Source organism: Monodelphis domestica, chromosome 6, assembly GCF_027887165.1.
Source record: "Monodelphis domestica isolate mMonDom1 chromosome 6, mMonDom1.pri, whole genome shotgun sequence".
Classification (NCBI taxonomy): domain Eukaryota; kingdom Metazoa; phylum Chordata; class Mammalia; order Didelphimorphia; family Didelphidae; genus Monodelphis; species Monodelphis domestica.
Genome location: NC_077232.1, coordinates 19114819 through 19138050, shown reverse-complemented (window position 1 = coordinate 19138050; position 23232 = coordinate 19114819). Strand labels below are relative to the sequence as shown.

General features: G+C 38.2%; 2 protein-coding genes across 2 annotated transcripts; both read right to left on the bottom strand.

Annotated features, from left to right (window-relative positions):
• Positions 1 to 4097: 4097 nt before the first annotated feature.
• LOC100026123 (olfactory receptor 10Q1-like) lies at positions 4098 to 5042 on the bottom strand. The gene has a single exon (XM_001376809.3). The coding sequence runs from the start codon at positions 5040 to 5042 to the stop codon at positions 4098 to 4100; it is 945 nt and encodes a 314-aa protein (XP_001376846.3).
• Positions 5043 to 21550: 16508 nt separating this feature from the next.
• On the bottom strand, positions 21551 to 22501 carry LOC100026143 (olfactory receptor 10Q1-like). The gene has a single exon (XM_001376820.3). It carries the CDS (start codon positions 22499 to 22501, stop codon positions 21551 to 21553), a length of 951 nt encoding a protein of 316 aa, XP_001376857.3.
• Between the last annotated feature and the right edge of the window lie 731 nt (positions 22502 to 23232).

Sequence of the window (23232 nt, the reverse complement as noted above, 5' to 3'; positions counted from 1 at the left end):
ATGATGGACTAGAGCACCAAAACTTCTGGTGGTTTATACTTCTGACCTTTGAAAGTTCCCAACACTTCTGAAATCTCTAATCATATTCAGCTAAAACAGGGAAGAATAAATGCAAAGAGGCAAAGAACAGAGACCTGTATTTATGGGTCACATGATGACAACATATAGGGAGGCCCATAGGCCTCTTGTCATCTAGGGGATGATAGCATGTCTCTCTCTTCACATGCTTATAGGGAAGGGAAAAACCTCTCAAAACAAACAAACAAACAACAAGATCTTACTTTAGTTGGTTAATAGCATTTGAATGTCCCTCTTACCATTTCTGGGTCCAGAGGCAATCCAAAATGATGCTCTTTACAGTGTCGTTAGCAGAACAAAATCACTCACCAAATATAGCCCATTGATTCCATTCTTGGATGTCTGCCATTTCAAATACTCTATTGGTTAGTCAGTCAAAATATCATTGCCATCCCTAAGTGTAGTGTTGTGAATCCATTACCAGCCTTTCTCATTGCTCTGTGAAATTGCTTCCTTGGGTTCTGAAGCCATTTCTATAAATTTTGCAACTGTCTATTAGATAAAAATAGCTAGGATTTATATAGATATGTATGGTTCATGAAGTGCCTTACATATGCTTGATTTGAAATGTCATAATTAATGTTTTAAATGATCGAGTATTTTAATAAAAATGAGCAATATTTGATCATTTGAATATCGTAAATATTATTATTGTTGCCTTGAAAAATAAGACCAGACAGGCAGAAAATGAATGTGTTCTGAAAAAAAGTTCTGCACAAAGGTAGGAAAGTTAAACTTATAGGCTATAGGATTGCAGAGGACCTTAGATATCACTGATTCCTATCATATCATTTGACATATGGGGAAAAGGCATCTCAAAAGGGCAGAAGTGATCTGTTATAATCAACATTGGGAATTAAAAAAAGAGACAAAATTTCAACTCAGAACCATTCATTCCAAATCCACTGTCCATTCCACAATGTCATATCTTTATCTTGGGACATGGAATGGGAGGGGATGTTGAATGCCTCTGTATGTCCTTCTGTTTCTCAATAAACTGGTATTTCAGATGGTTACCATTGAATTTTACAACCTTATTTTCTGAAACACTGAACTGACTCCTGTCCTTGGAAACTTGCCTTCAAGAAACCCCCTTAGTGATACTTGTCCCAGACTGAACTGTAAACCACACAGTTTCCCTTGGTCACTCTAGCATAAAATCTTAAATACCCCTTTTACCTTCTTAGTTTCTCTTATTATATCTTTGTCATTCCTTAGTTTTTCTAGTGTGTAATTGGAAATCTTGTACCTTTGGACTCCATATCCCAGGATTCTTTCTTCATCCCAAAATTCCTTTCCCCTTTCTGTTTACTTGCATTGTTGTATATAAATTTCTGACACCTCTCTCTCTCTCTCTCTCTCTCTCTCTCTCTCTCTCTCTCTCTCTCTCTCTCTCTCTCTCTCTCTCTCTCTCTTTCTCTCTCTCTGTCTCTGTCTCTGTCTCTGTGTCTCTGTCTCTCTGTCTCTCTGTCTCTCTCTGTCTCTCTCTGTCTCTGTCTCTCTCTGTCTCTCTCTGTCTCTGTCTCTCTCTCCATGTACACTGCTGGGAAAGTGGTTTTTCTTTACTGAAGTTTTTCTTCCCTTGCTTCAAGTTTATTATCAATAAATCTTATAAATATAATACTTGAAGTATTAGATATCAATTTTAAAATTGATACTAGGCTCTGGTTAAATCTTCTTTCCCAAGCCTTTTGTAACCATTCAGTTGTTTCTCCTTGTTATACTCCCTAAGATATAAAGATAATCCCAAATTCTTTACTTCTGTGGAAATTCCCATTATTGGAGTCTTACCAGGGGCAGAGTCAGTTCCAGAGCAGTGACTCTGTGTAGAGTGGTGGATCTGTGTGGTAGCCATTGAGCATCATCTCCCTTGTGCTGATTAAAGATGTGTTCTCTTTTAACTGCTTTGTTAATTCTGTGTTTTTCAGATGGACAAGTTAATTTCAAGTTGTCAGGTATAAAAATAAATTATGGCAAGTTATAAAAATAAAATATTTATCAAAACTGTTCAATATAAATGCAAAACTGTTTGGATACTTTTGATAGATGTGATCAAAAGTATTCTCAGTGATGAAGTGAAACTCAAATGTGAACTTCCCTTCAGGGCCAGGCACAAGGATGCTAAAGAGAGTCTTATTATAAAAATAAAATGTTTATTGAAATATATAAGGATAAATAAAGAATTTCTAATTCTAAGGGATTCTAAACCCATCCAAATAAACTTCCTGGTTCTGCAAGTAATTGCTTCTCCTGTGTTTCACAGGCCACACTAATCCTCCCTGATCCGACTAACCCAAATTTATACTATCTAAAAAAAAAAAACCTACTGCTATTATCCTTATAAATCTTAACTTTGCCTTCAAATTATAAAATAGCAAGGGCTAGCTGGTTGAGTCTCAACAAGAATCAAGTTAGGACTCTGAGCCTTAACAGACTCAGAGTCCAAACCAAAGACCAGGTTTTTCTTTGGTCTTCTCAGAATTGAATCAATCTATAATAACTGCAATAGATAGACAATAGTGTTTCCCATGTTGGGAAAGGAAAACACTGAACTCCTTCAGATCTTTCCCTCAGACAGAGAGAGAGGCTAAGATGTTACCTCCTCCTGCCATGAGAGAAAGTCTATGAGTGTGTGTCTCTGTCAACTGCCAGAGAGCAACTCCCAACTGCCAGAGAGAGTAATTGACATAGAAAAATGGTTATAACTGTCAACGTTTGAAATTAATACACTCTCTCAGCACTGCTTCAAACTCCAGTTCTTTTCTCAAGCAGTCACTTTACTGCTTATTTCTAAACTAATAAAACAATACTTATTTTCTAATATCATCCTTACATAGGTCACCAGTCAGTATTCTTATTTTATACCTTTCTATTTTCCACCTACTTACATTGTTGATGATGGTCAAAATTAATTGGAAGAAAACTCTAGTTATCTTGGATATTATTCTTTTTTAGTCCAGACTATTAACTTCATCTGTGTGAGAAATTCCTTCCATTAATGTCAACAGACAATCCAGGTATTACGTATTATCTTAGAACTTTAGCAAGATATTGTTCACAGTTACATATTATGTGTCCTAATGGCTAATATTTTTGCCATTAATAATGACATTAATGACAATAATAAAGCTGGCTCCCTTTTACAGATGGATTATTATAACTCCCTCCTCAGGAGACAGATTTCAAGGTGTCAAACTTCTCTCTGGACCCAGTATAAGAGAAAGGCATGACAAAATGCCAAGTTTGATCAGTTTGCAGTCAGGGAACCTGAATTCTCTACCCAACTTTATTACTTCCTACCTCTATGACCTTAATGAGGTAATTTCCCATCTCTGGGCCTCAGCTTTCTCTCATGTGAGATGAGAGGATCAGAATAGATAACCTCTGGTGAGCTAGGTGATGTGGTAGATAGAGCTTGGAACCTAAAATCAGGAAGATTCATCCTCTTGAGTTCGAATCTGACCTCAGATACTTATTAGCTTTGTAATCCTGGGCAAGTCACTCAACTCCTTTGCCTCAGTTTTCTCATTTGAAAAATGAGCTAGAGAAGGAAAAGGCAAACTGCTCCAGTGTCCTTGATAAAAACAAACACAAAACAACCTTCTAAATGCTGTCCAAAGAACCAGAAGTGACTGAAACAACTGAATAACAATGACAACCACAACGAAGCCCCTCTCTGGTTTTAAGTTTATGACCCTGTCATGCTATATTCCCTAAGTAGACAAGTGTTGCAATAAGGGTCATTTAGGGAGCACAGCATGCTGCTTTCAAAGGGGCTGTCTGTTCACAAAAAATTGTCTTTTAGTCTATATTTGCTCATCTGGAGGTAAAGTGTCAAAAAAAGCCCCAAATGGCAATATGGATCTGATCATTCATTCATTCAGTTGACAAGCATTTATTGAACGCACACTAGGAAACTCAAGAAAATAAGGAAGTGTAAATTGTAGAAATGATTTCATGGAATTGTGCTTTGCAAAGATGCTATTTCTCCCCAACCCTAAGACTCCTATCCCACACTTTCACAGATTCTCTGTGGCTGCCTTTTTGCTCACGGCCTTTTTCAGAGCATTTTTGACATCTTTGTTCCTTAAGGTATAAATGAGAGGGTTGAGGAGGGGAGTGACAAAGGTGTAGACTAAGGCAAGCTGCCGACCCTCATCTGCAGGGGTGCTGGAAGGAGGCCGGAAGTAGACCAGGCTGCCACAGCCATATTGTAACAGGACCACAGTGAGATGGGAAGAGCAGGTGGAGAAGGCCCTCTGGCGCCCTTCAGCTGAGGGGATGCGCAAGATGGTGGTAGTGATAAAGATGTAGGAGATGCAGATGAGCAGGAAAGGGATAGTTAAAACAAGAATGCTCACCACATAGAGGACAGCTTGTGGCACACGAGTGTCAGCACAGGCCAGATGTAGTATAGGTGGTACATCACAGAAGAAATGGTTGATCTCCTGGAAGTGTCCACAGAAGGGCAGAGTAAAGACCAGTGATGTGAGTGGCAAGGCAAGGAAGAGAGCCAGGCTCAGGGAACCAGCTACCATATTGGTACATAGCTGTTGGGTCATGATGAGGCTGTAGTGCAAAGGATGGCAGATGGCCACATAGCGGTCATATGCCATGACAGTCAATAGAAAACAGTCAGTGCTTCCAAGGGTGACAAAAAAGAACATCTGGGTTGCACAGCCAGCAAATGAGATGGGCTTTCTGGCCCCAATGATGTTGGCGAGCAAGAGTGGTACCAATGTAGTGGTATAACAGATCTCCAAAAAAGACAGGTTAGACAGAAAGAAATACATGGGGGTATGAAGGTAGGTATGAGTGCACACAGCCCAGATAATGGCAGTGTTCCCACAGAGGATCATCACATAGAGAAAAAGGAATAAAGAAAAGAGGAGTGCCTGGATCTTGGGGGAAGAGGTAAACATTCGGAATATAAATTCAGTGGTGCCAGAATGGTTGAAATGCATAGTACCAGGAGAAGACTTGTTACCTGCCAAAGAAAAACAGAAAGTCAAGTCTTGTTCCTGAATATCCTTGATAATATCAGGAACTCTAAATTTCATTTCTGGAAGGATAGATTGATAGAATTTTGGACTCTCCACATTTATTAAGGTTCTCTTGGTGGAGTTACTTTACCTCTTTGGTCTCCAATTCCATTAGTTTTGAGAGAGAGGGAGATTTGATGATCTCAATGATTCTACTTTTCTCCTGAAATCTAATATTGTATATCATAAGTGTAAAACTCTCCCTTTGCTCATTTTTCCCAACCCTGCACTTGAAAAGGTAAGTTGAGTCTCTAGAGGGCAGTTAATTAGAATTCTAGCAGTAACCCTGAGTTATATGAAATTGTGAGCTGCCATCCTGAGGGCTCTTCCCAATATTAATTAGCCAGTGGATATCGATTTGCTTTTACAAAGATATTTACTGAGAAGGTTTAGGAAAGACAAATTACCAAAAAACATTCCTTAAAGGTACATCCTCCCTTCCATGTACATGGAGTTTTTGGCGTGCATAGATTCAAATTTTAGGTGGATAGTACAAAATAGTCCCCCTCAACCCAAGGCTCTGCCCTCTTTCATGCACTCACATTTACACATACACACACAAGTCTCCAGGGAGAGTCAACTCCAACTTCAAGCACAAAGGTACTGCAGCATTCAGATGAGTGATAGGAGTGAAGAAGTGGTACTTTCTGGATGGGGGAAGTTCTTTCTTTTTTTGTGATATCCTCACGAAGATTACTTTTGCAAGTGACAGGGTCAATGGGCTAGTCGCTTCCTTGTTTAGTTGGGCTAGCTTCTTGTAGGAGTAGATCTATTGGCTGCTGGATCAATGCAATACTAGGTTGAATCAAGCTAGTCAGTTATTGCTGCTACTAGCTATAGTAGTCTCTCTTACTGTCTCCAAATAGCTAGGGGCTCTTGAGAAATTTCTTTACAAGTCCATCTTAACCATTATATTTCCAGATAAACATTCACCTAAGATTAAGGAATAATAAACCGTATCCAAGGTACCATGCACTCAAGGACACAGGGAGATTAGGTGAGGGATGTGGCAGCATTCCCTTGTTCCTGCCCCACCTAGAAGCACTTAACTGGATTATTCAGCTTGCTCAAGACAGATAGACTTACTATTTACTGGTGTCCTAAGTCTACAGAGGATTAGATAGAGGTTGGAGCTCTTAATGGAGCTGTCTGTACTGTCCAAAGAGCTGTGCATTGAACCCCCAAACAAATCTTTAGTGAATTCCCATTACATGCTTTCCAAAAATATGATGCTGCATAAGATACAGTGTAGGAGAGGATGCAGGTTCTGTGAATCACAAAACATCTGGGCTGGGAGGGAACCCTAGGGCACTGACTGAGTATTAGTGCTGCAAGGGACCTTTGAAATGTAGACTGGGGAATGCACCAGAGCTGGAGCCAACAAGCAGTTGTGTAGTGCTTACTACTCACCAAACAGTACTGTGTGAAGAGTAGTTTGGACGTGAATCCGACTTCCTTATTTTATGTATTAAGAAAAAAACAACGAGGTCCAGAAAGGACAAGCAATATAGCAAGTTGGCAGCAGAGCTAGGCAGAGAATCAAGGAGTCCTGCTTTCTAGTTAAGGGTTCTTTCTTTCTCACCAGTCACTTGGCATAAATGACATCTATTTTCCTGTGTTTGAAGAGGCAAGATTAGTACACATAAAATGGTTGCATTGTAGAAGAATGGAAAGAGCTGAGACCTAGCCTGGCCACGAACAAAGTCTGGGCCTTTAAGCAATTAACTCAATGGATCTGGACCTTAGCATTCTCTTTTGTAAAATGAGAGAATGATCTAGAATGAGTTTGAAAAATAGCTACCACCTCTTAAGTAATAACAGCAATTAGCAATAACTTTCATATAGCTTTGAAGTCTGCAAAATGATTTATTCATGTAAATCAACTTAACAATATATGACATCTATAAAATCCTTTCTGCACAAGGACCAAGAAGAAGTAGATGGAACATCTGATAAATCTTTCTAGGATGATAAAGCCAGAAAAACTTAGTCTAATACACAGGACAGATTTGCAGTTGAACATTAATTTCAATCTCATTCCTGCTTTGAAAAGTCACTTTTCTTATATAGAACTCAGTTTTTTTCTTCATAAAATAAGAGAGTTGGACTAACTTCTGATTCTTAATCTGAAGTCTATCAATTTTAAAAATATTTAAATGACATGATTTTAATATAAGTGATTTTTGTTTATTTGATGCATTTAAAAATATGATATTGAAAAGTCAGAAATCCATTGGTTTTTCCAGGCTGACAAAGTGGTCCATAATATAAGAAAAGGTATAATATAATATAATATAATAATATTTAATAATATAATAATATATAATAATATATAATATAATATAATATAAGAAAAATCCCCAGGGTTAGAAGATCTCTAAGGTTTTTTCCAGCTTTAAAATTTTTGATCCCTAGCTAGAAAACTAAATTAAAATAAAAGGATATAAATTGACATTCCTTACCACCATCCAGTGCCTTTGGCTCCCTGAGTCATCTAAATAAAAGCTCTGTATATGCAATGCTCTGGCTTCATTCTTCTCAGAAAATATACCTCTTCTCTTTTACCTCTTTATTTGGGATTCAGTGGAATGAGAACCCATGGCCTTCAAAGAAAGCAATTTTCTGGAAAAAAGAGACCTTGGCTGGTACTTGGGTTCCCTGCCTCTGCTTTTTGACTATATTTTATTTAACTGAAGGTGAGGAAATACTTATGACCTGAGTGCCTTAGAGAGTAGACCCCATTGTTGTATACTGGATGGCCAGTGGTATCACAGAATCTTCCTAGATGTATTCCAGGATACTGTTCCTCCCAATTAGGTCCCTCAGTAAGCCCATGTTCTCATGCTTGTTCATAGTGTAGTCCTGGCTACTTTAGCCAGGTTATTTAGTGTCTTGTTTGAGTAATCTCTCAGGGGGATGGTTTGCTGAAACACAGGAGTTTTCCCAATGGCTCTCTCTAAGTGGATTTAAGACAAGATTAATGGGCACTCAAAATTCTCTTATATTCATTCTGTGGAACCACAATCAATATCTAGGGACTTCTTGGAGGGATTATTACTCTTCTGTCTTAACTTGTTCTCCATCAGAGATTTCCTGAACCAAAGGTCTAGGATATCTTATAGTGGGACATGGTAAAAACAAATTTATATCAGCAGCGGCAATAGGCCTGTCCTGGATTCCCAGGATACTGGGGTTCAAGTCCCAGCTTTGACACTGAACAAGCTGTGTGACCATGGGGTAAGTCACTCAGAATTTTTAGTTAGATGGAGATGGAGTAGGCACAGGTATAGATGTTCACTTGGCCATCTTCTTTTCAACCAACATGTTTTAAGCATTTATTATTGGAAAACCAAATGAAATAAAGCGTAGATACTATCTTATAGTCTGATGCCATGCCAGATTAAGTTGCTTTCTTTTTCTTGACAGATTAAGTTTAATTAAAAATTCCTTTTCCAGAGGAATGTGATAGAACCAAAGTAAGGTAACACTGCAGACCTATTTCACCTCCCAACTTCTTCCCAATCCACGAAATAAGGCATTTGGACAAGATGATTTCTGAAGTGCCTTTTAGCTCTAAATTCTGTGAAATCAGACACATAGTACAGTGGAAAAAATAAACATTAGATTTAATTCTAAATCTGTGATTTTGGGAATTACTTCACCATTACACCTGAAAAAAAGCCCAAATACCATTCCTACATTCTGACAAGGTAACAGTGGTGATGTACAAACATTTCAAAAAAGAGGACCTTATTTCAGATCCTGACTACTTTTTACTTTCTATATCCCTCCTCCATTCAGCTGTCAAATTGATCTTCCTAAATGGTGGATCTGGCCTTGTCACTCCCTCCTGCCCCCACCAGTAAGCCTCCAGTGGCTCTTTATTGGCTCCAAGATCAAATACGAGATCTTCTGCTTGGTGTTCAAAGTCCTTCATAATCATCTTATACCTTCTTTATACTCTATCTATTCTTCAGTCTAGTGAAAATGACCTCCTTTCTGTTTTTTGCATATGACAACCCATCTCCCAACTGTACCCATTTTTACCAGTTGTGTATGTTATAGCTGGAATATTCTCTCTCTTCATCTCTGCCTTCTGCCTTCCCTGTCTTCCTTCAGGCCTCAGCTAAAGTCTTAACTTCTACAAGTAGACTTTCCCATTCTTCTTTAATCCTAGTGCCCAAAATTTGTCCTGTATATTTCTTCTTTGTATAGAGTTCTTTGCAAGTTTTCTTCCCTATTAGACTCTAAGCTCTGTAAGAGCAGGGACAGCCTATTTTGCCTTTCCTTGTATCTTCATTGCTTTGCACAGTTCCTGAAACAACACGCATTTCATCAATGACAGTGGACTAATTTAGCTTTGTAAACTTGAGCAAATCATGAGTTTCTCTTGGCCCCAGTTTCTTCATCTGTAAAATGAAAGGGTTGGACTTTGACAAGTGGAGTGAAAATTGAAATAGAAGTGGGCCACTAAAATATACATAAGGATCCTTAAGTTGCCTTTGAAAACCACATGACCATTATTTATGTCCTACAGTATTTTTGTTTATTTTTCTACACATTTCCCAATCATATTTAAATCTGGTTGGTGCTGCACTCAGGAGTTTTGGACTGGGTGGGCTGGGTGTTTGACAGCTCTGAAGTAGATGACCTTCAAGGTCCCTTTTAATTCTAAATCTGTGATTATGGGAATTATTTCACTGATAATGACTAGTTTTCAAATAGCTTCTTGAAAGGCTTATTTTCTGCTCCTTGCATACCAGGGGCTAGATTCAGTGGTGTAGGAATTTCTGGGGATTAACAAAATCCTGGGTCATTTACCCTGAAAACATGAGGGAAGAGGAAGAAGGATGGTACTGTATTCAATATTGCTGCTGCATAAGTCCCAAGTGAAAGAAGGCAGTACTTAGAGGAAGGAGTCCTGAGATCATCCCTGTCTCTAATACTTTCCAATTGTGTGACCCTGGGCAAGTCAATCAACCTCTCTTATTTAAGTTTTCTCACTTGTAATTCTACAAATTTGTCTCAACATATTAAATGTGTGAAATGCTTTTGAGACACAGGGATAGGAATTGGGAGATGTACAGATGAAAAAGTGACACAGAGAGCTAATGTGCTATGGGAAATTGAGATACTGTGTACCCAGGTGAATATGATGCAAAGTAGCATGTGAGAGAAATCAAGGAAAGAGACAAAGTCCAATAAGAAAACTCAAGGCGAGAATAAGTTGAGATGATCTGGGAGGATTCCTTAAAAGAGATGACACTTGATTTAAATTGTCAAGAAAGAGAATTCAATAGATGGGGAAGGTGAGGGATTGAATTCTAGGCTTTGAGGAGGGCTTGTGTGAGTGAGCAGAGGCAGAAGAAGGCACATCCCTCCTCCAGTTTGGCTAACATATTACTAAGTGGGAGTACTTTGAAATGGAGTTGATAATAATTTAAACCAATCAGGGTGAAGCAACTTAAATAGGAGGAATCAATGGGAAACAAATAATTTTACATTTGCATAGTGCCTTAAAGTTTACAAACATTTTGAATATATAATTTAATTTGATTCCCATACAACCTTATAAATCTAGAAATAAAGTTTTTTAAACTTTTATTTCTTAAATTACCAAGCATTTTTCTCTCCTCCCACAAAATTGGAAAAAACAGAACCCTTGTCAGAAACATCTCTATCTCTATCTCTATCTCTATCTCTATCTCTATCTCTATCTCTATCTCTATCTCTATCTCTATCTCTATCTCTATCTCTATCTCTATCTCTATCTCTATCTCTATCTCTATCTCTATCTCTATCTCTATCTCTCTCTATCATCTCTATCTCTATCTCTATCTCCAACTCTATTGCTATCGCTATCACTATCTCTATCTATCTATCTCTATCTATCTCTACATCTACATCTACATCCATATCCATATCCATATCCATATCTAGATCTAGATCCATATCCATATCTAGATCTAGATCTATATCAGCAAAACATATTCCTGTATTGGCTTTGTTCAGAAATATATGTCTTATTCTTATTGTTATTCTTATATTATTATTATATATTATATATAAGAATATATAATATATATTATATCAATATAGTCTTATTGACATCTCTCTGTCAGGAGGTGGGTAGGATGCTCCATTATCAGTCTTCTGGAGTTACAGTTGGTCTATTACATTCATTGGAGTTCTTAAACCTTTCAAAGTTGTTTGTTTTATAATGAATGCTCTCCTGTCTTTCCTCATCTTAATACAAGTATTTTGATCCTCATTTTGCAGATATAAAACCTGAGACTCAGAGATGACTTGATCAAGGTAAGTTAACCAATAATCAACAGTTGTGAAACCCAGTTATCTCATAACTCTAGGAAAATGAATAATTATCTACAAAAACCCAATCTAACCAAATGATAGAAAAATTTTAAACAGATGAACATGCCAGAAAGAGAGCAAATTATAGATGAATTTCCATGAATCATGGCTCTAATTGGTAGGATGGGTTTTGTTATATCAAGCCTGTATCAATCAAGTAACACCCATTTATGAGACATCTACTATATGCCAGACACTTTGCTAGGTGCTGATGAATGAATACAAAAGATAAAATAAGACAGTTTTGGAACTCAAGGAACTTATATTTTATCAGAAGAGTTAAGATGGGAGATGGAGCCAAGATGGCAGAATAAAAGTGGGAACTCACCTGAACTCTCCCAAGTTCCCTTCCAAAGAACATTCAAACAATGATTCAAATCAAATTGTGGGGTGGCAGAACCAACACAAGATCAGGGTAAAATAATTTTTTAGTACAAGACAATTTAGGAGATTGCAAGGAAAGTCTGTCTTTTTACCAGAAGAACAATGCAGGGCATGGGCAAACCAGCAGCAAGCCATGGAGGTGGTTGCATCATCATCATCAGTAGCCTCTGGAGCTCTCAGCCACAGATGGTGTGGGGGCAGAAAACTGGCCAGAAGCAACTCTTTGCTGGCACTGGAAGCTTCACTCTATTGCCTATATAGAGTTGCCTATATACCATTTAAGGGTTGTGATCTCAGGATGAAGAAAAACAATAGAGAACTAGCACTTATAGCTCGAGGGACACAGGGTCTTTTATCCTAGTTCTTTCATGGAGAAGACTACTTGGTTACTCATAGACCAGAGCACAGGGAAGGACAGCAGTGACCACACTTCTTAGATCATACCACCTTGGACACCCAAAGTAGCTCTGTAAACAGAAGCAAGAAAGATCTAAAGCTTGGGACAGTGTCCCCTCCATCATGGAAGAAATGCCCAACTTTAACATGAAGATAAAAGTTAAGAAATAGACCAAAAAATGAACAAACAACAAAAAAGGACCTTACCATAAAAATTCAAAATTTTTATGAGAGGGAAAATCAAAATAAACTCAGAAGAAGACAATGATGTTAAAATGAATACATATGACACCTCAAGGAAAAATGGGAATTGGATCCATTCACAAAAAGTATTAATGGAAGAGCACAAAGGAGTTTAAAAATCAGAAAAGAAATGAAAGTGATATAAGAAAATTATAAAAAGTGAGTCAAAAGCTCAATCAAAGAGAAATTTAAAAATATTGAATAAAAATAATATCTTTTTAAAAAAGAATTGGCTACATGGTAAAAAATGAAAAAGGTAGAAAAATTTACTGAAAAAAAGAACTTCTTAAAAATTGTAATTGTGAAAATGGGAGCTAATGACTCCATGACACATTAAGAAATAATAAAATAGGAGAGAGTAGAGCCAATATGGCAGAGTGAGACAGGAACTTGCTTGAACTCTTCAAATTTCCATTGCAAACAACTTTAAAATAATGCATCAAAATGAATTCTAGAGCAGCAGAATCTATAAAAGAATGATGAGAAACAATTTTCCATTCAAGGACAATTTAAAGATTTTCAGGAAAGGTCTTTCTGATTGGTTGGAATTAAGAATAGACTAGTTCAGGAAGCTGAGCAAGTTAATACCAGACCACACCACAGTAACCCAACTGGGGGCAACTGAATCAGCATCAGTCATATCTGGAGCTCTTGACTCAAAGACAGTAAGGGGCCAGATAACTAATCAGAAGGAAGTTGATTATAGGGGACTCTTTGCTGGCACTGGTGCATTTCCCAAATGGGAATTTGGGTCACAGACCCCAAGATGAAGAAAAACATTTGCATACTAGACCATGTGGTTGCAGTGAAGAGAGGTTGTGAGTTCAGGGTGGAAGAATGTTTGTTGTTTCTCACAAACCAGAGCATAGGCCAAAGCAACAGTGACCACACCTCTTCTTAGATCACACCACTTTGGAAGAACTGAAAACTTTCATGTCCCTCAAATCAACTCTGAAAACAGCAGCACAAAAACCTGAAGCTTGGGACAGTGCCCCCTCCACTCCAGGAGTAGAGCCCAATTTTAACAAAGTTAACAGTCAAGAAATAGGCTGGAAAATAAGCAACAAACAAGCAAAACACCATATAAAGTTATCTTGGTGACAGGGAAGATCAAAACACTTTGTGGTGGGACTTCACCCTTGAGGAGACAAAGAACTAACTTGACTATTACTTAGAGGGTCTTAACATCCTCCTAGTTACCCAGACTTCCAATGCAGGTATCATCAACTACACATTTTCTCTTACCCCCTTTATCCAATTATTTGCCATATATCTTCATTTCTACCTTCATGATAGCTATCATATATGCCTTTCCCCACTATGACACCATAGTACAGACCCACATTTCCATATGCCTGAGCTACTGTTGCTAGCAGAACAAACATAATTCTCCTTTCATGCGACAGTCCTTAAACACATCTTTCTTTTAAAAAAAAATTATTTAGTCAATTTAGAACATTATTCCTTGGTTACAAGAATCATATTCTTTCCCTCCCTTCCCTTCCCCCACACTTCCTGTAGTTGACATGCAATTCCACTGGGTATTATATGCATCCTTGATCAGAACCTATTGCCATGTTATTGGTGTTTGCATTAGGATGTTCATTTAGAGTCTACATCCCCAGCCATATCCCCTCGACCCATGTAATCAAGTAGTTGTTTTTCTTCTGTGCTTGAACACATCTTTCTTACTTCCTCCCTTCCTCTCAGTTTTCTCCTCTCTCTGGGTTCTTCAGATAATTTCCATATAGCATGGACTTGGAGCTTCTTATCATCTTTGTTTCTCTCTTCTAGACAGTCTTGTGTTTCTGTATTTTTTACTAAAATTTTCAGCCTTAGTATAATGCTCCATATGTGATCTGATTAAGACAGAGAACAGAGGGATTTTTATCTCTTTATTCCTGGAGGGTGTGATGTTTTCTTTTTCTTTTTTTGGTGGTTTTTAATTTTCAAGCTTTTAATTTTAATATAACTCTTTTCATGCTGCTCAAAATAACATTGGTTTTCCTGGCTGCCTCACTAGGCTGTTGACTTATAGACTTATAGACTTATAGTCCACTAAATTTCCCATTTCATTTTTAGGGAAATTGCCCTCTTCCCAGGCCTAATTTATTTATTTATTTATTTATTAAACATTATTTTATTTGGTCATTTTCCAACATTATTCATTAGAAACAAAGATGACCTTTTTTTCCCCTTCCTCCCTCCCCCCATCCCTCCCATTGGAGATGCGTGATTTCTCCGGGTATCACATGCGTCCTCAACCCGAGGCCAATTTATGTGTAAAGATAAGGAAAGTTTTGGATCCAAAGTTAGACCTCACAATTATCTCTATTAAATTTTAGTTTATTTGATTCAACACCAGGTTCCAACCTGTTAAGATATAATTGAATCCTAACTCTGTTCTCCAGACTAGTTTTAGGTGGGACTCCAAGCTTTGTGCTTGCTATCTTCCCTAAGCTCACCATCTCTGTTTTAAATAAAACAAAACAACATTAAATGGCATAGGCACAAGCAAAGATGGTTGGGGAGCCCCACTGGAGACACCATCCAAACTGACACTGAATTATTAATGATCACTATTTGGGTCCAGATAATGAACAAATCATGAATGGTCCAGTTGATTGTCTAATCATTTAGTCAAACATTATATATTCTCCAGAGTCTAGAATTAAAAACTTTGTCTAATTCTTTGCTAAAATGTGTGTGCCAAGTAAGGCTTCCTCAAGCTGAGCATTGGAATGGTCGTATAACATCATCATGTGTCGATTCCCACTGAGTCACAGGGTGTCAGCACAGTGGCTTAGACTCTGACCTTTAAGTGGTGAAGATGTTTTAGTTATTGGTTGTTATAGTCTGTTTTTGTTTGTTTGTTTTGTTTCTCATCCTCACTTCCTGGATTTCCAGTGTTTGAGTTGGTGAAGAGAAAAGAGAACTATTGGCTCTTTGCCAAATCTCAGGGCTTGAGGGTTTTAAAATGTTTTGTGGGATTAAAATTCAATTCAACAAGTATCCATTTAAATTACACTATGTTTTAAACACTGTCCTGCACGATAGAGATATAAGTATAAAAACCAAAAGAGCCCTTGCCCTTAAGGAACTTATATTCTATTCTAGGGAAATGATATGTATGTAGAGGAATAGTAGTAGTAGTAGTAGTGGTAGTCTCTCGGTGATCGAGAATGACTATTGTCTTTGTGCAGTTTCATCTACGCTGTACCCTCATATGGTTTTGGAGTCCAAAGGCTGAGGCGCAGAGTTTGTGGCACATGGGGCATGGGACGCCAGTTGCTACGGGAGGTGCGGCTGTGGCCTGGTGTCGGCGTTCACGCGCAGCGGCAAGACGTCGACGTCGTTCATCTTCAAAGGTGGTGGCGGCGGCATGGTTAATGTGGGTTTGCCAGTTGCTTCTGTCAGAGGCAGCGAGTTCTAGTTGCTTTGGTGTAATGCCAGCCCACCTCAAGTTGGACTTTAGCTGATCCTTGAATCTTTTCTTTGGTCGGAATACAAATTAGATAATGCCTTGAGCTCAGGGCCTGTGGCTTGTGTGTGTGTGTGTGTGTGTGTGTGTGTGTGTGTGTGTGAGGTGGGGTTATCAGCCAGATGTGACAGCAAAGGCATAAATGAGTGATGGAATACAGTTATGTGTGTGAGCCTGGGGCCAACCTTTGCATGGAACTGCTTCCACCAGGCCCAGGGTTAGCCTTTATTTTTATACCCCAATGGATACATATTCACCATACATGCTCAAATTCAGATAATTGGATAAGTGATACATTAACTTTTAACAAATCGTCTGATTAACAATCTGTGAAGACAATCGACAAATATTGTGGCCAAGTTAATGGATCAAAGGAGCAATAGAAACCCAATTCAGTTTTAATATTAACTAATCGTTTTTCAGAATTTCATTGGAGAGTTTCCAAGATGGATTTTGGTTAGTCAATCAAGTCACTGAGGCATGATGTACTAAGGCATAGTGTTTAAGCCTATCCCTATGATGATTTACATACTGGCTTAGGAGAATTTGTCTCTGTGCATGGGAATAGGGGATTTCTGAGCACAGCTTTTGTTAGGAGTTATATGCCTAAGCAAAAGTTAACCCATGATAGTCTTTTAGGTTTGGTGATCTTTTGGTGGTACTCTGGGGGAATACTGTGCAAGTATTTGCTCTTATGTTATTTTTCCTGAAGCTAGGGAGAGAACAATAATCATAGTAATTCTATTAATAAGGGATGTTAGTGAGAGAAGTCACACAGAGTGGGGCTGAGCGGATGTCTCCATCCTGCCAAGTAGTCACTTTGTGACCTCCTGGCCTCCATGTGTAATGATGTCTTGACATTGTGGCTTGATGGCCCCCAGCAAGATAAAATGGAAAGTTTCCTTGTATGTGATGATGCCCTCCAATTTCTCCTGATTTTGAATGACAATGCCACAGAGTCTCCTAAATAAGACTTACATTCAGCGCACAGAGTTAGCCTTATTATTCAAACAGGAAAAACTAAATGGATGAAGAAGACCTAGTATGTACTGTGCTTCAAAATTAAATGGATAACCTATAGAGATGGCCTGTCAGTATCCAAGATACATGTATCTTGTGTAAAAAATGCACATGGACAACGAGGCAGGGATCAGATCTTTTATTTATTTATTTGTTTGTTTAAAAATCCTTACTTTCTGTCTTGGAACCAATACTGTCTTGCTTCCAAGACAGAAGGGCTAAGCAATGGAGGTCAAGTGACTTGTCCAAGGTCACATTGCTGAGAAGTATCTGAAGTCAAATTTGAACCCAGGACCTCCCATCTCTGGGCCTGGTTCTCAATCCACTGAGCTACCCACCTCTCCCTACCCCTGCCCTTGGCTTGGATCTTAACAGAGGAATAGAGTGGTTTGAATTGTATTTGGAAAAAATCACAACACTTTTGATGACTAAACCATTGAAATGAAATCCCATTTTAAAAATAAAACACACTCATTGATCAATGGAAGCTCTATAGCTAGCAACCATGGAACATCATATTCCCTAAGGGATCAGAATTATGATTCAATGGAGAGACATGCTGTAGACATAATTATCTGTAGCATATAAAGAAGGACAAATTTCATGCATGAAGGGGTTTAAAAGACAGGCTAAAAGAAGAAACCTGTGACTAGAGGATTATATGGATTAGTCAAATAGTAGGAATGAAGGATAAGAAAAAGAAATGTGAAAGCTACTTTGGTACCCACAGAATATTAAAATTTCTACAGTTATAAATGAGTCAACAACCATTTATTCAATGTTTACTATGTCCCAGACACTGGGTATACAAAGAAAAAGCAAACAAGCATATGTTTATTATATATTTGCTGTAGTTCAGTTATTAGGTGGTGTCTGACACTACGTGACCCCATTTTTTTTTTGGCAAAGATACTAGAGTGGCTTGCCACTTCTTTCTCTATCTTGTTTTACAGATGAAGAAATTGAGGCAAACAGATTTAGGAATATAGTTAGGGATAGATTGGTTTCCAGGATTAGTTGAAAGAAGGGAATTTTGAGATAAGTCCTGGGAGAGGGTTCTGGGTAGGAAAGGAATTGTGGGAGTCTGATCTGAAAATAACTGAAATTACTTCCTTCTTGGATTTCATCTAAGCTAGAAGGGTTTTTTGACTCTCTGCCTGAATTTTCATCAAGTTGAAGAAGGGGTTTTGCTCTGAGAGATTTTCTCTGGATAGTCAAGATTTCATGGAGAAATCTTTGACTTCTAGGTAGAGAATTTATCTGGAGGAAACCAATTTCCCTGAATCCAAAGATCATCTGCCAGTGGTCCATCTGCCAGAATTCCTCTTAGGCAAAGGTAATCCAAAGATTTCCATTTGTAACTTTGGGTTACTTAGTGCAGCAGCCAAACCCAGTCTTTTCCCCTTTCTTTATTAATCACTAGTGGAAGGATTAGGAAAAAGTCAGATAGCATGAGGGAGGGTTTTTAGGTAGCACAGGGAGCTGTAGGCAGGGCCCAGAGAAGAACAGAAGGCTCTCCTTAATCAGGGGACTTAGAAGTTGGGTGGAGTTAGTTTTAAGAATACTAGCGTCCTACCTACCAGTTTCCCTTTTCCATAAGCCAAGGGTTGTGCGCTTAACTAGCCCTGGGGAATTCCTAGGTGGATTGTAACATCTAACATCCCTCTAGGACAGTTCCCCATTATACAGGATTAAGTGACTTGTTAGGATCACACAACTAGTAAGTGTTGAGGCTATATTCCCTTTACTTCATATTATAATGGAAAGAATGGTATTGCCCAGACTATCTCAACTCAGACTAACAGATATCATGTCAGAAGAACAGAAGGCCAAGTAACAGTTCAATCCATGGGCAATACCTGTCAAGGTAAGATTCTGTCTATAATAATATTTTCCTGGGATTAGAGTCAAGCTTTGACAGAAGTATCATGATCGGAGATGTCAACAGGGAGAAGAGGGTCAAAGACAAAAGTCATGCTGATCTACAACATGCAGGCCACCTGAGTATTTAACCTGCGAGGGAGAGTATTTCCTTGCCAGGCAGTCTGGAGACTGACGTTTGCCTTGGATAGGACCAACAGATGCTTCTCACTCCTTGTAGACTCTTCAAAGGAGTTCCTCCCCCTCAGACTGGCAATACAGACAATTTAGATGCTCCTCTCACAATAGCCCACTCAATAAACCTTGAGGTTTGGAATATTATGTTGAGTTGTGGGGTGGGGGACATTCTAGAGTAGTTGCTGATAGCTGTCTGTCTCAATATCGACACAAGAAAATTTAAAAAATTTTTGGTAGGGAAAAAACCAAACAATAGGAATCCAGATACTTACATAAGCATAGAGGGAACCCTCGGGCAGCCCACTTTTAATACCTCTAAGATGCACATTGAAAGAATTCTCTTTTCCTTTGGTGTGGCACCAGCAAAAGGATTATTAGGGAGAATTCTATGGCTTCTCCCCATAATGTACCAAATTTAGATCAGAGAAATATTTATTTAGAAATACATAGTGTCAGGAAGATTCATATGGATGACTATTTCAAATAGAATACAACAAATGGGATTCATACTGCAAAAAATATAACTGATTTTGTTTAGAAAAGGGACTCATTTTTACCTGTGGTTGGCCATGGGAAGGAGCAAGATTAGCATGTAGGGTAGGATGAATTTAACTTTTGAGAAGTGCATATCAGTGTTCATTTTGCTTAAACTGAAGACTAGTTTTAAAATGGTGTCACATGAATCCAAAAATGGATAAACAAAATGCTTCTGTCTGGGTTTCCATGTCAATAAAGCTATAAATGGAAAAACAAATTAAGAATATTATTTGGGAATGTTGGTTACAGGTATGTATGCTCTATTAAATTAGAAAATGCAAATGAAGTAGCTAGTTATTTGTAAAAATTAAAAGCCTTTCAAATTGATTCAAGTTAACATGACATGGTGGATGGTGTAAAAATATTTAAAAAATGGTGATCTACACAAAATAGATAGAAAAACTGTTCAAAAATGTTCATATACTTTTGATAGAGGTAATCAAAAGTATCCTCAGTGATGAAGTGAAATTCAAATGTGAACTTCCCTTCAGGGCCAGCTGCAAGGATGCTAAAGAGACTCTTATTATAAAAATAAAGTATTTATTGAACTATATAAGGACAAATAAAGGATTTCTAATTCTAAGGGATTCTAAATCTACCCAAATAAACTTCCTGGTTCTGCAAGGAACCACTTCTCCTGTGTTTCACAGGCTACACTAATCCTCCCTGATCTAACTCAAATTTATACTATCTAAATAAAAACTACCACTATTATCCTTACAAATCTTAACTTTGCCTTCAAATTATAAAATAGCAAAGGCTAGCTGGTTGAATCTCAAAAAGAATCAAGTTAAGACTCTGAGTCTATCAGAGTCCAAACCAAAGACCAGGTTTTTCTTTGGTCTTCTCAGAATTGAATCAATCTATAAAAACCACAATAGATAGTCACTAGTGTTTCCCAAGTTGGGAAAAGAAAACACTGAGCTCCTTCAAATCTTTCCCTCAGACAGAGAGAGGCAAAGATGTTACCTCCTCCAGCCCTGAAAGTCTCTGTGTCTCTGCCAAATGCCAGAGACCAACTCCTAACTGCCAGAGAGTAATTGACATAGAAAAATGGTTATAACTGTCACATCTGAAATTAACACACCCTCTCAGCTCTGCTTCAAACTCCAGTTCTTTTCTCAAGCTAACCACTTTCCTTCATATCCCTAAACTAATAAAACAATACTTACTTTCTAATATCATCCTTACAATAGAGGGTCAGCCTTAAAGGCAGAAAGAACTGAGTTCAGGATATTGCCAATAACAAATTGTGACATTGCTTTGAGAATTCTAGCTATGGCATCCTAGAATTGATGTTGAAAATACAAGATCAAATATTATTTGTAGAGAGAATAAAAGCATATATAGCAAATCCAAATAGCTGAGTAAAAAAAATGACACTGAATAAATTCAATAATTTACAGAATAAGTTTAATGCAGGCCCATTATTATTAACGATATTTTCTAATGCTAAAGATGAAAAAACACATTGAATAAAAATACCATTAAAAAAACAAAAAATCTCCATAAACTACTTGGGAACTAAGATTTCTACAAGTGGCTATGAACTGTTTGGAGACAAATTAAAAATATAATGATGGAATAAAAGGAAATCAAAAAATTGGAGGGACTTAATTTTTTTTGTATTGGTATGATTAATATATAGTCAAAATAACTCCTCTTTTTAACTTACATATTTACTGCAATGCTAATCAGAACTGTCATGAGATTTCTTCATAGAACTGTATATAGAAAATTAATGAGCAGTTAAATGCCGAAGTGATTTAGACTCATATTTCACATGGTATACTCAAACACATATTGATATGTTTGTATTCTTTCAGAGCAATGACTGCAATTTATGGAAATTTATAAAGGGAAAAGTGGGGATACCTATGGATTTGTACTTTTTAATTGGTTTCACAGCTATAAGAGTTCTGCTTCCTTCGTAGGAAGTTTAAGAGGGAGCTTTCTTGCTCAGGACTTTTTTCAAAGCATCTTTGATGTCCTTGTTTCGCAAGGTGTAAATGAGAGGGTTGAGTAGGGGAGTGAAAAAAGTATAGACTAAGGAAAACTGCCGCTCTTCATCCTCTGATGTTCTTGAATTGGGCCGAAAGTAGACCAGGCTGGCACAGCCATATTGCAGCAAGACCACAGTGAGATGGGAGGAACAGGTGGAGAAGGCACGTTGGCGTCCCTCAGTGGAGCGAATGCGCAAGATGGTGTTGGCGATGAAGATGTAGGAGATACAGATGAAAGTGAAGGGGATGGTCAGCACAATGATACTAACTACATAAAGGACTGCTTGGTGTATGTGAATGTCCCCACAGGCCAGCCTTAGAACGGGAGTGACATCACAGAGGAAGTGATTGATCTGGTGGTGACCGCAGAAGGGAAGAGAGCAAACCAGTGCTGTGAGTGGCAGTGTAAGGAAGACAGACAGTCCTAGGGATCCAAACACTATCTGGGTACATAGCTTCTGTGTCATGATGAGGGTGTAGTGCAAGGGATGGCATATGGCCATATAGCGGTCATATGCCATGACAGTCAATAGGAAACAATCAGCACCACCAAAGGTGAGAAAAATGAACATCTGGGCCCCACAGCCAGCCAACGGGATGGGCTTCTGGGCTCCAAAGATGTTGGAGAGGAGCAATGGTATAACAGTAGTGGTGTAACCAATCTCTATCAAGGACAGATTGGATAAAAAGAAATACATTGGGGTGTTTAGGGATGTATGGGTCCACACTGCCCAGATGATGGCACTGTTACCACAGAGGATCATTATGTATAGGAGGAGGAAGAAGAAAAAGAGAAGGGCCTGGATTCTGGGAGAAGTTGTGAATAACTGGAACACAAACTCTGTGGAGCTAGACTGGTTGAGATGGAAAGATCTGGGAGAAGACATCTCACCTAACAAAGAAAATAGGAAGTTAGGCCTAGTTAATGTATTACCCTTGGTTCCTCAGGCTTACACTTGGAAGGTACTGTTGAAGAGACTGAAGATTCCATGAATGGACCAGGACTTTGTTTTAGAGTCAATATCTTTTTCAATTTGGCTTTGGATGCTTCAGGGAAAAGGAAGCTAGAAAAATTTCCATCGTGATTGCCCAGTGTCATAGGAATTATAGTGGGTAAGGTCAAGTGGACCTTTTAGTGGCATATTCTGTACCCCTTCCTCTAAGACCCCCAAAGTTCCTTTTGAGGGGGTGAAGTTCAGAGGCAGAGAAGAAACTCTTCTGAATCCAGATGAGAATTAATGAGATGTTTACTGGGGAGATTTTGAGAATTAATGAGATGTTTACTGGGGAGATTTCAGAATAGAATTTATTTCTATTCTCTTAACCATTAAAAGAGACAAGTCAAAGCTTCCCTCTATTAAATTGGTGAACAATCTCTTTCTGACACTTCTATCCCCATCTCCTTCTAGGAGATCAAGGAGCTTAGAGGAGGGAGTTATTTCAATTCCCCATTGGCAACCCAGGGTGCTGTTTTCCTTACAAATTATTTGTTCCTCTATACCTTACCAATTGTTATTACTTGTGAATCTATTCTCTCTCTCTCTCTCTCTCTCTCTCTCTCTCTCTCTCTCTCTCTCTCTCTCTCTCTCTCTCTCTCTCTCTCTCTCTCTCTCTCTCT